This window comes from Entelurus aequoreus, linkage group LG10 (genome assembly GCF_033978785.1).
Source record: "Entelurus aequoreus isolate RoL-2023_Sb linkage group LG10, RoL_Eaeq_v1.1, whole genome shotgun sequence".
NCBI lineage: Eukaryota > Metazoa > Chordata > Actinopteri > Syngnathiformes > Syngnathidae > Entelurus > Entelurus aequoreus.
Genome location: NC_084740.1, coordinates 34,271,643 through 34,287,509, shown reverse-complemented (window position 1 = coordinate 34,287,509; position 15,867 = coordinate 34,271,643). Strand labels below are relative to the sequence as shown.

The 15,867-nt window shown below is 40.0% G+C and overlaps 1 protein-coding gene across 1 annotated transcript; it reads right to left on the bottom strand.

Moving 5' to 3' along the window:
- Positions 1-1,686: 1,686 nt before the first annotated feature.
- On the bottom strand, positions 1,687-15,754 carry LOC133658488 (disco-interacting protein 2 homolog B-A-like). The gene is made up of 8 exons (XM_062060577.1): positions 15,217-15,754; positions 14,975-15,145; positions 14,281-14,342; positions 13,895-13,952; positions 11,652-11,726; positions 11,408-11,582; positions 11,195-11,318; positions 1,687-8,199 (listed from the first exon to the last, which is right to left on the bottom strand). The coding sequence occupies exons 1-8, from the start codon at positions 15,412-15,414 to the stop codon at positions 7,947-7,949; spliced, it is 1,116 nt and encodes a 371-aa protein (XP_061916561.1). The 5' UTR covers positions 15,415-15,754; the 3' UTR covers positions 1,687-7,946.
- Between the last annotated feature and the right edge of the window lie 113 nt (positions 15,755-15,867).

The window sequence follows — 15,867 nt, the reverse complement described above, 5'->3', positions numbered from 1 at the left end:
AACCTTTCCTGTGATAAAATGGCAACCAAGGTAATCAAAAAGGTTAACCAACGAACGAGATTTCTCTACAGAATCTCCTCTCTGGTCAACAAAAGCACCTTGAGGATTCTGGCGGGAACTCTCGTTCAACCCTTTTTCGATTACGCATGCACCTCCTGGTACCCTAGCACCTCCAAAACCCTCAAATCTAAACTCCAAACATCTCAGAACAAGCTAGTCAGGTTACTGCTAGACCTCCACCCCAGATCCCACCTCACTCCTACCCACTTCTCTAAAGTGGGCTGGCTCAAGGTGGAGGACAGAGTTAAACAACTTGCACTGAGCCTAGTCTATAAAATCCGCTACACCTCCCTGATACCGAAGTACATGTCAAACTACTTCCTTAACGTAAATGACCGCCATAACCACAACACCAGGGGGAGCTCCACTAACCACGTTAAACCCAAATTCCGAACTAACAAAGGTCTTAACTCATTCTCTTTCTATGCCACATCAATGTGGAATGCGCTCCCAACAGGTATAAAAGAAAGGGCATCTCTATCCTCCTTCAAAACCGCAATAAAAGTTCACCTCCAGGCAGCTACAACCCTAAACTAACACCCACCCCGGATTGCTAACAATCAAATGCAGATACTTTTTCTTATGCCTTCTGATCTCTCTCTCTCTCTCTCTATGTCCACTACTTGATGTCCATATCCTAACGCCCCCTCCCCCTTCCACACCCCTGATTGTAAATAATGTAAATAATTCATTGTGATTATCTTGTGTTATGACTGTATTATGATGATAGTATATATGATAGTATATATCTGTATCATGAATCAATTTAAGTGGACCCCGACTTAAACAAGTTGAAAAACTTATTCGGGTGTTACCATTTAGTGGTCAATTGTACGGAATATGTACTTCACTGTGCAACCTACTAATAAAAGTCTCAATCAATCAAAAAAACACAACATCCGGTTGTTCCAAACTGATTGGAAAAAATCATTTCAGTTCATCCAGGACAGCTCGAAGGGCAAGGGGTATGCTGCCTGCAAATTTTGTAGATCAGACTTCTGCCATAACCGCAGCACCAGAGGGAGCTCCACTAACCACGTTAAACCCAGATTCCGAACTAACAAAGGTCTTAACTCATTCTCTTTCTATGCCACATCAATATGGAATGCACTCCCAACAGGTGTAAAAGAAAGGGCATCTCTATCCTCCTTCAAAACCGCACTAAAAGAACACCTCCAGGCAACTTCAACCCTAAACTAACACCCTCCCTTCCACATCATACCTCTTCGGATTGTAAATAATCAAATGATCACTTTTTCTTATACTTTCTGATCTCTCTCTCTATGTCCACTACTTGCTGAACATATCCTACCAAGTCAGTCCTACATTGTTTCAATGTCCATTTCTCTGATGCAATTGTTGATGTTGATTGTTGATGACTGAAGTGTTGATACCAACCAAACCTACCCCCCCCCCCCCCCCCACCCCCCTCCATATCCCACACCCCGGATTGAATGAATGAATGAATGAATGATCTTTATTGTCATTGTGCATGTACAGGTACAGGATTGTAAATAATTCAATGTATATACTGTGATGATTATCTTGTGTGAGGACTGTATTATGATGTTAGTATATATTTGATAGTATATATCTGTATCATTAATCAATTTAAGTGGAGCCCGACTTAAACAAGTTGAAAAACGTATTCGGGTGTTACCATTTAGTGGTCAATTGTACGGAATATGTACTTCACTGCAATTTACTAATAAAAGTTTCAATCAATCAATCAATCAGACAGTGCCAAGCAGGGAGGCAATGGGTCCCATTTTTTGTAGCCTTTGGTATGACTCGGCTAGGATCTGTTACAGAGAATAACAATACATTGCTGGGTCTCAGGAAGACATAAATTAAGGTTTTTATTTTATGGAATGGAACTTCCATAAAGTCCACAATCCAAGGAGAATGTCCAGTAAACGCCATTAAAACATTGCAGTAAGACCCTTTGTGTGTTTACAATAAAATAATCAATGGAAACTGCAACACACCTACTACAAAAGATTAAATGCTTTTCTTAATTTATTCTGCATTACTTGTACATAAAGTATAAAACAAAGGTACAACCAAGCAAATGATAAAATAAGTAAATAAGGGGGGTGAGGGAGAATCACATGTTCATGGACCAGTTAAGAATTCATGAAATACTTAATATTTATACAACATGCTGAGGGGGTGCACACACAATATCAACTGAACAACTCAAGAGGTGAATATCGTCATTAAAAAAAATAAATTTCAATGTTATCAGTGACTTAGAAAATGTAGAAGCGTCGTTCACAAGACTGTGCAAACTTCAACAAAATTGCACTGTCGTCAAGTTTTGCATAGTGTGTGTAGAGGTTGACGTAAAAAGAACAGGAAAATCCCAAAATGTGGACTTCTTAGCAATGCAGGAGATGGTCATGGACAGTGTTAAATATTATTTCATCGTTTGCACCATGGGACCAGCTGGTCCACCATCCCTGGGTTAGCTGAGTTGTATTCCCTGAATATTTCATACATACATGTCTATATATATCTATATTTATATAATTTTTCTCTCTTCTGCCTGGAGATAAGCACTCTGCTGCACCATTAACCTCCTAAACCCTGGGCTTTAGAGGCTTGCTAGAAAAAATAAATTAATCTCTAAATCTACACGGATGAGATTGGTGACAAAGAGAAGGAGACTTTGATGCTTGCTGTAAATATGAAAATGTACATGCTGAACGGTGGTACCTCCATCGTCTGTAGTAATCTGTTCCAAAAAGTAAGAGGAAAACGGAAGCAATTTTTTACATAATGCAAGTCCAATTAATCCGTTACACACACCCGAAATATTAACACAAATCTTTTTAAAGAGAATACAGTAATTATAGCTTTACTTCCAAAAACAATGCAAAAAATGTATTAAATGAATTGACGCTTTAATGCGGATTAATTTTTAACATCAATATTAATCTGAAAATTTAACACCACCCATCTGGAGCGCAGTATGACTGAAAATCCCTGAAACGTCTCTAGCAACACATTTTGTCTGCATAAATAGAACTGATTTAGTAAAAGTGAGTAAATGCAGTCGTACACCAAAACAAAAACAAACAAAAAAAAAGCAGACGTGTCAAATTGTTTTTGGGGCCCTCAATTCCGCGGGGAAACGGACTAGCTTGTTCTGCTGTAAGACAACCGAGATGGTATTTTGGCGAAAATTTTGGTCAAAAACCAAATCATGTAAAGCAGGGCGTACGAAAACCGCGGCACCGCTTTGTGTTGCTACCGGGTAAGAGTGATTGAAGATGCTTGTTTGGGAAGTTTCGGCGGTTGGAAGGGCTGAGTGTTAGCTTTCAAACAGTGCTACTGTAAATTTGTCGCATCCGCGTTTTGTTTTGTGAAATTATTCATGACATATGCTTCTAAATCAGGGGTGTCAAATGTACGGCCTTTGCTAAGTAAAAAAATGAGCCAAAATTTTTGAATGAAAGAAACCGCTGTTCTAAATGTGTCCACTAGATGTCGCAATAGCAATTATTTGTATCTTTGTAGATGATGCTACATATGTAAAAAAAAATAAACCAGATGATGTTAGTGCACCAGTCGAGGAAAATGAGCAAACTACATTAATACCATTCTGTAATTTGATTTTGATATTTTTTTTATCTTGATAGATTGAAAATGAACACCTATGTGTTGACTTATGAACATTAGCACATCGTTTATCAGGAAGTATAGATAACGACAGATAAAGGTAGAATACTATTAACAGCAACATGTAAGTAAAAAAAAACAACATGATTTGTACATTTTCAGAATGTGCTTGTTCTATTTTTAAACAAAGAAAACAATCTGAAATTGTCTTTATTTCTAAGTTATCATGCCGTGATTTTACCAGTCCGGCCCACTTGGGAGTAGATTTTTCTCCATGTGGCCCCCGATGTAAAATGAGTTTGACACCCCTGCTCTAAGTCCTTGTGGTTTAGATTGTATCCTGTTTTTCCTCCAATTCCAGTTCAGTGGAGTTTTTAGCTAACGTTTTAGCTAATGTTAGGTGGCGTATATTGATATAAGCGTCAAGGTAATTAACATATCTTGCAAGGATTTTTCCAACATTGTCAGTCACATTGTAATGGGACGTAAAGTCTAACAAAAAATATGTACATGTTAAAAGTTAGGGTTTAACACAGATACTATGTTGTCCAGTACAAAGAGCCTACATATGATGGCAAAGAGCACAAGAAAAGTACACCAAATTACAATTTGCACATGCTTCTTGATGAAAATCATATTTTTCAGTCAATGAAATGGATCTCCACCGTGCTTTTTGCTACTCGTGCTTACGAGATTTAGAGACTGAATCCAGTGAAGAACCCCCATGTGCTAATCTCCAACTCCAAACAACAACATGGCGAAATGATGCAATCCAAAAACTAATTTGATGAACATATTCTGCATGAATAACCTTGCAGCCTGTAAAAAGTTGGATTCATAAAGTACTTGCTCCTGCGCGTTTGAGCTGGTTAGATACCGTGCTCGTGCTCAGCGTGTGATTGGCCGGACAAGGCGACGGTGTACAGTAAAGCGCGTAGAAAGGCGCGTTTTAAGTGCTTTTATATTTTTTATGGCCTTAAACGCAATACAACTTTCCTGAAATATTAGTTAGAATATCTCATTGTTGTAATAAAATATATATTTTTTGGAAGAAAGTGCAACATATGTGTCGTGTCTATAACAATGATTTACAGGTTTATTATTCATAACCTTCCATCACGTGACTACTATTGCAAGTACCGTCATAGCTCTTTAATCTTATTTACAGTCTTCTTCATCTCCCAGCCGATTCAAGTTAGTCAACCACCTAGGATCAATCAGTAGATGAAAGTAGAGTTTTATACAATTTATACAATTAAAAACATCTTTATAGTTACATAAGTGTATCTAAAATACAAAGAGGGCTTTTGACATAGAAGCCTCTTTTATTTGCATCCTTTGGTTGTCTCATCAGGATTTCCGATTAAAGCCAAAGGAAAACAAACTGCCTTTAAAAATAGATTCAATCCAATGAAAGAGGAATGTATAACTTTTTTATAAGGCAGGAAATAGTGTATATTAGGGCAGGAAAGCTGTGAAAAGATTTGGCTTTTAATATCTTAGGACATGTAAGCTAAATAACTAAGACTATAGAGGCTGCGTTCACACTTGTGGTTTGGTACTTGGTTGGGACCAGAAATGTAAAGATTGTTGGTGATACTTTGGTGCGGTTCCGCTCACAGTTCACACTTTTGTTACACTTTACAGGATGTGACTCACATTTTCCAAATCAAAATGCAAATATAAAATAACATAATACTATTAATATGTATAAGTAAATTATATACACTATATTGCCAAAAGTATTTGGCCATCTGCCTTGACTCACATATGAACTTGAAGTGCCATCCCATTCCTAACCCATAGGGTTCAATATGAAGTCAGTCCACCTTTTGCAGCTATTACAGCTTCAACTCTTCTGGGAAGGCTGTCCACAAGGTTGCGGAGTGTGTTTATAGGAATTTTCGACCATTCTTCCAAAAGCGCATTGGTGTGGTCACACACTGATGTTGGTCGAGAAGGCCTGGCTCTCAGTCTCCGTTCTAATTCATCCCAAAGGTGTTCTATCGGGTTCAGGTCAGGACTTTGTGCAGGCCAGTCAAGTTCATCCACACCAGACTCTGTCATCAAATTCTTCATGGACCTTGCTTTGTGCACTGGTGCACAGTCATGTTGGAAGAGGAAGGGGCCCGCTTCAAACTGTTCCCACAAAGTTGGGAGCATGGAATTGTCCAAACTGTTTTGGTATCCTGGAGCATTCAAAGTTCCTTTCACTGGAACTAAAGGGCCAAGCCCAACTCCTGAAAAACAACCCCACACAATAATTCCTCCTCCACCAAATTTCACACTCGGCACAATGCAGTCCGAAATGTAGCGTTCTCCTGGCAACCTCCAGACTTAGACTCGTCCATCAGATTGCCAGATGGAAAAGCGTGATTCATCACTCCAGAGAACGCATCTCCACTGCTCTAGAGTCCAGTGGTGACGTGCTTTACACCACTGCATCCCACACTCTGCATTGGACTTGATGATGTATGTCTTAGATGCAGCTGCTCGGCCATGGAAACCCATTCCATGAAGCTCTCTGCGTATTGTACGTGGGCTAATTGGAAGGTCACATAAAGTTTGGAGCTCTGTAGCAACTGACTGCAGAAAGTCGGCAACCTATTTGCACTATGCGCTTCAGCATCCACTGACCCCTCTGTCAGTTTACGTGGCCTACCACTTTGTGGCTGAGTTGCTGTTGTTCCCAAACTCTTCCATGTTCTTATAATAAAGCCGACAGTTGACTTTGGAATATTTAGGAGCGAGGATATTTCGCGACTGGATTTGTTGCACAGGTGGCATCCTATGACAGTTCCACGCTGGAAATCACTGAGCTCCTGAGAGCGGCCCATTCTTTTACAAATGTTTGTAGAAACAGTCTCCATGCCTAAGTGCTTGATTTTATACACCTGTGGCCGGGCCAAGTGATTAGGACACTTGATTCTGATCATTTGGATGGTTGGCCAAATACTTTTGGCAATATAGTGTATATATAATATATATTAAAATATTTAGGAATGTTTTTACCAGCTTAAATTTCACCAAAATATTCTGAAAAACTTTAAAAGAGTGCACACAAAGAAAGAAGGCAGAGAAACAGCCTTTTCTCATACATATTTGTCATTTTTTTACACAATTTTTGCTGTCAGTTTAACACATCTCCATGTCTTTGGTCTGTGTAGCGTTCAATTTCTGCTCAAGTGAAGTAAACCACACCAAAGTTCACATGTAAGAAGACTGCAACCTAAACTCTCAGTCATTCCGCTTAATCAAACATGACATGTTATTGTGGTTTGTTGCTCTGGTCCGGACCAATGATCAAAAACAGAAACTCGGTGCATACTTTGGTGCGGCTCTTTTAGCGTTCACACGTATATTTTTGTCATGGCACCAAAGGCCGCGCAGTAAAGAACATAAGCATAAAGTAGGGACTTGTTTTCATGACATTAATATGTGACAAAACTCACATATTCACAACCAAAACACCTTTTTAGATTTTACCAAAAGCCTCTAAAATGTACCTTAAAGAGCAGTTATCGCAAACACACAGTGAGAGAACTTTCAACACATTTTCTCACATATTTGTCATTTTTGCATTACTTTTGTTATCATTTCAACACCGGTCTGTGTCTTTGGTTCTTGTAGCATTCACTTTTGCGAAAGAACCACCCCAGAGTTCACTTAAAGAACAGGCCGAGTCTCATCTACGCCTGTTTGGTGCACACCAGGGTTCAGATGATTAAGTTTGGAATTAATCGAACGATCCTTTCTAGCAGAGTAACTGCACCAAAGTTCCTTTTAAACGATTCAAACGTGCCAAGGTTGAACGCAGCATGAAACAAGCTGCATTTGCTTTTTTTTCCGACACCATTGAGGGTAAAGACAGGCTCAACACAAGCGTGTGTGCATTTGTTTGAAAGCTGCATGTAAAAAAGATTTCAAGTTGAGTAGTAGCTCTTGGAATCAGTGTCACCACAAGTGTTTCAAAAGGTTTGTGGTAACTAACTATATAGCAGGTAGATTGTTCTTTTTAAATATATATACCGTGTATATACTAATAAAGGCAATAACATGGAATTTCCAAAGTGGTCCTGTGTGAAAGGCCCTTTACATAGGAAGGGCAATTCAACTTTTTTGGAGGGGGCCTTTTATAACGAAACGCTCCTGGCGGTTTCGTCTTCCTGCTTCGGACTGATTTGCACGTCAATAAAACACAGTGACCATTCAAACAGGACGGGTCCAGTCACACGCCAGCAGGCCTGGACCGCCACCAACCCTTACATGTTGTAAGCGACATAAATGGGATCCAGCTGGTCGGCCAGAAATGAGTCCCGAAGGTGCATGCGTTGCTTCTCCCCCCGTGAGTTGATGGGAATGACCCCGGGGTCCACGATGACAACCACGCCCACAATGAGGTGGTGCTCCTCCAGGACCACGTTTGTAATCAAGGGCACCAGGTCCAGCGCGTCTTGCTCTGAACCGCACAGCTCCGACACCACCACCAGTAGGTTGGTCCATGTAAACACAGCACTGCGGGGGACAAGAGCATAACTGCAACATTTGCTGAAACATGTTGGATTTCAAAGAACTAAAGCCTGGTTTATGCATTGACAGCGCTCTTTTTGAAATCCTGCCTCAGGTGTTGAATGCGTGCTCTGCAATCTTCCTCCAAACTCTAGGGGCAGTGTTTTCCAGTAAGTCAAGGGCAATCGGACCCTTGTTGATGATAGAGGAACTTTGATTTACCAGCTTTTTTGTGTTTTGAACAGAGTTCGTAAATATAAAAGTTTGTATATTGAAGCAAATTACTCCATAAGAAACAATGTAAACACGAATAATGCGTTCCAGCCTCGACAAAAGTCCATTATTTAGTAAAAGTGTGTACACTTTGAAGACAATGTATAGTGCTATACAGTAGTGATGTTCCAATCAGAGATTCTATATGCTGCTGATTCCGATACGATCATCCATGAGTGAAAAAGGTCGATACCAATTCCGATCACATGTATTAAACTGTAAATCTTTCAATGTATTTATGGTGAGTGCTATTGACAGTTTAACAATATCAGCACAATATTTTAACCAGTTCCTTATTCTCTTTTATTACATACACTTCTGTTGCAAGTCTCGAGTTGAATGTTGTAATATGTATATGTGCTTTGCTATGGAGTTTTTTTCCCACTCCAGACTGGGCCCCCTTAGGAGCCCAGTCTAGATTGTATTTTTTTACTCATCCTCCCCCAGCGTTTACCCTTTTCCCCATCTTTTACAGGGCGCCTTGTGGCGACCTATTAGCGTTCCTGTTCAGTAACCCTGGACACTGTTTGTTTGTCTAATCTTGAACGGGTTTGTGCTGAAAACAAAGTGTTGTCGTACTTGTGCAATGACAAAGACCTACCTACCTACCTACTTGTTTGAGCAAAGTCAATCGGACATAATATATAAACACAATCAAAAACTACCATCTATTACTCATTGAAATAAAATTGTCCAGGGACTTATTCTCTGGATTTGTAAACATTAAGAAAATGGATTTTGAGAAAATAATATTGACCTAATCATTTTGTGTTGATCATATAGTGATTTTTACCCTTGGTGTCAACAGTAACAAATCAAAATCACTAATAAAGCACACACAGTAACACAGTAACTAATGCCTGGAACATTGGGTTGACAAAGAATGAGCACAGAAGATCGATCAAGACGCCCACAATACAGTCCGAAAACGATATGTTATAATTTAATTTCAAAAACATATCGTAACGATATGTGTTTGAAATGATTTAAGCCTTTATCGTGTCCGAAAAATGAAAGAGTTGGCCATTTCTATGGTATTAAATGTGATTGTAAAGGACTGTTATTGATCCGATGTTGATGTGCTAAAACCTCTTTCTTGTTTAAAAGATACATTCAATATTAGTGGCATTGTGGTTAGAGTGTCCGCCCTGAGATCGGTAGGTCGTGAGTTCAAACCAAGTCATACCAAAGACTATAAAAATGGGATCCATTACCTCCCTGCTTGGCACTCAGCATCAGGGGTTGGAATTGGGGGTTAAATCACCAAAAATGATTCCCTACTGCTCCCCTTACCTCCCAGGGGGTGGAACCAGGGGATGGGTCAAATGCAGAGGATAATCTCACCACACCTAGTGTGTGTGTGACAATCATTGGTACTTTAACTTTTAACTGTTCTTTGTTCATGCACATAATAAATACTAATAAAGTGTATGGTTAATGGCTGCCAAAAAGTGATTCAATATAATGCTTTGATATTGACACATCTCGTCTGTGGATAAATTATTAGATTACCCATAGGAGAGTTACTTATATGATAATAAAATACATTACTGTTTTGTTGAATTACCCTTACAAAAACGACAACTTAGTGGTTGCCAAAAAGCGATTCAAAGTAATATTGTAATATAGACACATCTCCTCTGTGCATCTCCTAAGGTTATTCTAGTAATGTATGCACAGATGAGATGTGTCCATATCACAATATTACTTTGAGACCCTTTTTAGCAACCAAGAATACATTAATTTAATGAATACATCCAAACACTTTATTAGTATTTATTATGTGCATGAACAAAGAACAGTTAATATTTTATGTAGCTTTTAAACAAGACAGGTTTTAGCACATCAACATCAAATCAATCACAGTCCTTTACAATCACATTTATACCATAGAAATGGCCAACTCTTTCATTTTTCGGACACGATATAGTCTTAAATAATTTCAAACACATGTCCTTACAATAACCATAAATATAAAGTATTTGTCTTACAGTTGACAGAGGAAGCCCCAGCAGTGCAGCTTTAACTTTAGTTTTAAGCGTGTGTGCTCTCGCAGTGGGAGTCAATTTCTGGCAGGGGCCCCCTTGAAAAAATCCAATGCCCACCCTTAAAAGAAAATTCTGCAGTCGGGTCTGTCACAATTGCTGCTGCTGGGCACAAAATGGCTGCGCTGCAATGCACACAATGGGTGAATGGCACGTTCTTACACAGAGACAAGGCTTGTAAACCAAAGTATATTCTGTCTATGGTTCGTAAATAGAAAAGTTGTATGATGAAGGATTTGTAAATCAAGGTATTAGCTTCGTATCTTCCTTCTTCACGAGTAAACAATCGCTATTAAAGAGTGTTTATTGAGCAGGAAGTAATCGGTGTGACTTTCTGCACTACAGCTAAGCTAGTTAGCATCTTACTTTTGCTAACCCCATAAACCTCCCTCTCATCCGCGACCACACAACCCCTCCAAATACAAGTTGCGCATTCCAGCCATTAGTTAAGTGGCTCCCAATCCACTGACCAGCATGGCTCAGGGAGTGAGGTTTACGTAACGTTCTAGCGCACAGCTAAGCTATCTGCCATTTGTTACATCTTAACGCAGGTGTCTTTTTTTTGGCAAAGGTTGATCCGAAATCTGAGAACAATACATTCTCAAAGGCGGGCTATTTTTTTTGCCTGTGTAAGTGCGGATGTTGCCCAAATGTGTGACAGTCAAAGTCATGGACCCTCTCACCTCTCAGCGATACTGCGGTGGGCACGAGACACGGATGTCTCAATGTCAATGGGGTGGTAGCGAAGCCCACGGAGCTCCAGGGTCTCGCCCAGCGATCCCACCACAAAAAGAGCATCATGCCGATCTGAGAATGCAGATGTGTTAACATCGCTAAGGTGTTACTCAAGATAAATTGATGAATTGTACTGTCAAATAAACTGTGTTAATGTGTACCTCCACTGGCATCCAGGAGCTCGGTCCTCTTCACAAAGCCCAAGTATCCGGTTCTGGCCCATAAGGTCTGCGGGTCCCCAAAGCTCAGCTTGGTGTTAAAGTGGTCGGCCTGAAGACTTTCCTCTCCGTAGATTGTGTAGTAACCACTGGCATTATGAGGGCTGTTTACCCAAATCTACATGAGAAAAGCTGATGTTAAGTCACAAATCACTTAAATTGTGGTTTAAACGACACCTTATACTACCTCTCCGAGATGAGAGTCTCCGAGCGGCCCTCTGGTCTCTGGGTTCACGATTATGACTCGAACGCCTGGCAATATCTGAAAATAAACAACTTACAGTCATACCGTCCAATTTCACCGCCAAGAAAACTTTCAATGTCTTAAATTGGGACTTGATTCTATAAGTTCCTTTTGGAGTGGTTGTCATGTGACTATACAAGGTTATGGCTTCCCAAAAATGGCAGTGTTATGTAGCTAGGTAATTTTTTCAAAAACTTGTTTATGCCATTTAGGCATTTGATACAATTAGCCATGACGTTCTCATCTCATCCATCCTGTGTTTGTATCTTCGCTCAGACACACTCCCACACACACGCACACACACATAGCATACTTCCAAGTTTCGATGATGAGAAGAGCTGCTGGGTATGGTTTCTAGAGATTGGTCTTCTCTCCAGTGCTGGAATTGCTATAATGTTTATATTTACTCCATTTGTAGAACAAATTGGTAAACTTCAATTCTAAAGTTCTGGCTTTATTTAGACCAGGGGTGTCAAACTCATTTTAGCTCAGGGGCCACATGGAGACAATTATATTCCCAAGTGGACCGGATTGGAAAAATCATGGCGTAATAACTTAAAAATAAAGACTACTTCAAATATGTTTTCTTTGTTTAAAAATAGACCAAGCACATTCTGAAAATGTACAAACATAATGTTCTTTTAAACATACATGTTGCGGTTAATAGTATTCTATTTTCATTTGTCGTTATTTATACTTTTTGAATAAATGATGCGATCATGTTCATCAGGTGGAATTGAGTCCTGCAGTTCTAAAATGCTCCCATTAGTGTTAATTTTAAATCTATCAAAAGATGAAATAAATAATGTTAAAATCAATGTTATTAATTTAATTTGCTAATTTTCAACTCATGTACGAACATAGTGTGGGTTTTTTCTGAATTTGGACTCATTTCATTACTCACACATGAAGTTAGAAGTCCCTGTACAACATGAATTGTACAGATTATCAAAAGTATTCATTTGGGTAGAAATGTCACAGGTTACATTACTAACAACTGATTTGACAATCAAGGCATTAACGTAACAATCCACATTTTGTATGCTATCGCTAATAAGCAGCGTAAGTACGTAGTGTCCAAACATGGACGTGTTGACACGACACCTGGCTCCGCCCCCTCTCAGGTCACATGCACTCATGGCAGAGGATAAAAAGAATTGCTATTGCGACATCCAGTGGACACATTTAGAACAGCAGTTTCTTTTTGTCAAAACATTTATCTCACTTTTATACTTAGCAAACTCATCTCACGGGCCGGATAAAACCTGTTCACAGGCCGTATGTTTGACACCCCTGATTTAGACTTACTGTAGAACAAGAAACTGGGAGGACTTTGCCCTTCAAAAGGGAAGCCCCCGAACACAAGTTCCCCTTGAAAAACAAAATCGTCCCGTATTCAAAAGTAAAAGTACACATCCCCTATTAAACTGAAAAGATACTCACTTTGTCCCTTATTATCCTGAAAATAAAAAACTGTCTGTAAATTGTCAATGCATCAGCTTGGCGGCAGATAGCCCGCTAGCTAGTCATACTAATTATCAGTCTAGCTTCTGTTGTTTGCACAAAATGTGACTTTTTTTGTCTTTAAAAACAGAGCAATAACACACATATTTGCTTAAGTATTACAATAAAAATGGTTTCACATAAATAAAGGCAAAACAAGGACAACCCGGTCTGGCCCTGCCAGCAAGATGTCCTTTAAGCCTTAGGATCAAGTTCAAATAATACATTTACCATAAATGCCCAATGTAACATCCATCCATCCATTTTCTATCGCTTATTCCCTTCGGGGTCGCGGGAGGTGCTGGTGCCTATCTCAGCTACAATCGAGCGGAAGGCGGGGTACACCCTGGACAAGTCGCCACCTCATCGCAGGGCCAACACAGATAGACGGACAACATTCACACTCACATTCATAATGTACAAATAACATCACACGCATCCTTAAAATTGAATATTTTACAAAAAAACATAGAACATGTATTTTATGTGTTCATCACTTCACAGGCACAAATTGACATGTGTTAACTTTTTTTGTGTGTTTTTACTAAAATAACAGACTGAGTGACTCAGCAGCGGCAATGGCCAATAAACTGCAGGAGAAGATCATATTGTGTTTATATTGGATACATCTGAAACATTTATTCACGTTCACTTAGGTGCTTTAACGAGACACTTGTTTTTACCTTGCCAGACTCCATCAGTGGAAGACTCTGAGGAGCTCCTCTCTCAACCAGTCTCACCCTGAAACAGCACACAGACACATTTTCTGAAACCAGTGTCTGCTGCAGTAAAAATTAGTTTTTAGTCTATTTTGTCAGCGTTACAAATGTCCCTGTTCAGCAGAACACAAATGTCTACTGCAAAGAATGCCGTATTTTAGGGGAGTTAGGATTTATGACAAATTTAGCAGTCTTTTAGTTCTTATGTTGTATAGATTAACGTCAAATTGTACACCAGCATACATCCACTTTATAAAATGTTGACTACGTTGTTTTCATCACATTTGGATGAGGAGAAAAGTTTAAATTATGAATGGTAAAGCAGAAGGCGTGGTCAGTGCTGCTGTTACCTGTCATGGCGAAGCGACTTCATGTCCACGTACACTGTACAAGGATCAGGACCAGTGGTACCCTGCAACATCACAACAAAAACACACTGAGGGTCACATAGCTCTAGATTGGGTTTTCTAGCTATGAAAAACATCCTAGGAGCAGCAGTGAGCTCAGCAATTATGGACTTGATTTTAGATAAGTATATTGTAACTGAATTGTAACTAGATGCTAGTTGGCTTCCTGCCTACAGAGTCGTGCACAACACCATCACGCTGTCATCTGTCCTTGCTGGTGGATGTAAAGACCCTTTGGGATCCTCCACCTTCCTTCCTTCTGCTTGAAGATGTCACGCAGGCGCTTGGCTGCCTGGTTCAGTCCCGACCACTCGAACCTGGATCGTCCGGCATTAGTGATGAACGTGCTAGCTATTGAGTTAAAAGCCCAAGCTATCACCTAAATGTCCAATACTAGTTCTTAAAGTTGACAAGGTGTGAGGTTTACCAATGAACACATGGTCCAGCTTCAATGGCAGGCATATGTTACCAATAGTATACTTACTATACTGCCATATAAACAGTACACTCACTAATCTAAATTGTATCCAAGTTGTATTTCTATAGTATTGACGCTTGAGATGTAATAAAAATGGTTGCAGTGGACTGTCTAGGAATTAAATTAAGACTCTTGTGCCACAAAGTGAAGCTGGCCTACCTGCAGACAGACAGCCAGGTTAACCCTGGATCCAAAAGCGGTGCTGACAGCCCTGGTTGACAACCCCAGATCTTTAAACAGCTTAGAGAAAGAGTGTGTGAGGGCCAGACGAGGGCGCTCCTCTGCAATCACCACGCAGCTTCGCACGCACGACAGGTTGACGCCACGAGCCTATAAAATGCAGAGAATTTTGACTTATTTTTTTCAATCACATAGAGTAGGTGTGGTCCTGGCCTGCCCACCTTGAGCAACTCCGTTTGAGTGCCCAGTCCTTTGGTGCAGAACTCCATGACGGAGTAGGAGCAGAAGGTGTCTCTGACACGATACTGACTGAGCGTGCTGAGCCACAGGGACAAGCAGGTCTCCAGCTCAAACGGAGGAATCAGGATGGACTGATGACCTGAGTAAACACTGCAAGACAAATCAAAGCAGGGCAGCATGAGAGGGTGACAGTGACACACCTGACAGAGTCTCACCTACTATTATCTTCCCTCTACGGAATCCCTCCATGGCCTTAAGAAGGTTGAACATTTTTATTTTATTCATAGCAACGTATCATAACACGTACAGTAATTGTCATACTAAGTAATTTAGGGATAGTGTTCATATAGAAGGGGTCAATACTTAAGGGTTTTTTTAATCAAAAAGTGAAATAGCTTTACTTGATCTTATTTACACAACAACATGCCATTAAAATTCATTGTCTGCTCGCTGTATTGCATGCAGAGGAGCAATCAAATACAGGTACAGGATGATTTTTTTCCCCTCCTCAGACCACAGTACCACATCCTGCCTTACGGCTGTCTGGACAATTCGGGGGAAGTGCAGCCTTCTCTCGAGATTGACTTCTATTTCCCACGATTGAGCCTTTTGTAGAAAACTGGTTCTTATTG

Excerpts from the sequence above, each read along its gene's own strand:
- LOC133658488 (XM_062060577.1), bottom strand. The coding sequence starts at position 15,414 with ATGCTGCCCTGCTTTGATTTGTCTTGCAGTGTTTACTCAGGTCATCAG. Across the intron at positions 14,343-14,974 it reads ACCTGGCTGTCTGTCTGCAG|GGTACCACTGGTCCTGATCC; the intron begins GTAGGCCAGCTT and ends GTGATGTTGCAG. Across the intron at positions 8,200-11,194 it reads CACCGCAGTATCGCTGAGAG|TGCTGTGTTTACATGGACCA; the intron begins GTGAGAGGGTCC and ends TGTCCCCCGCAG.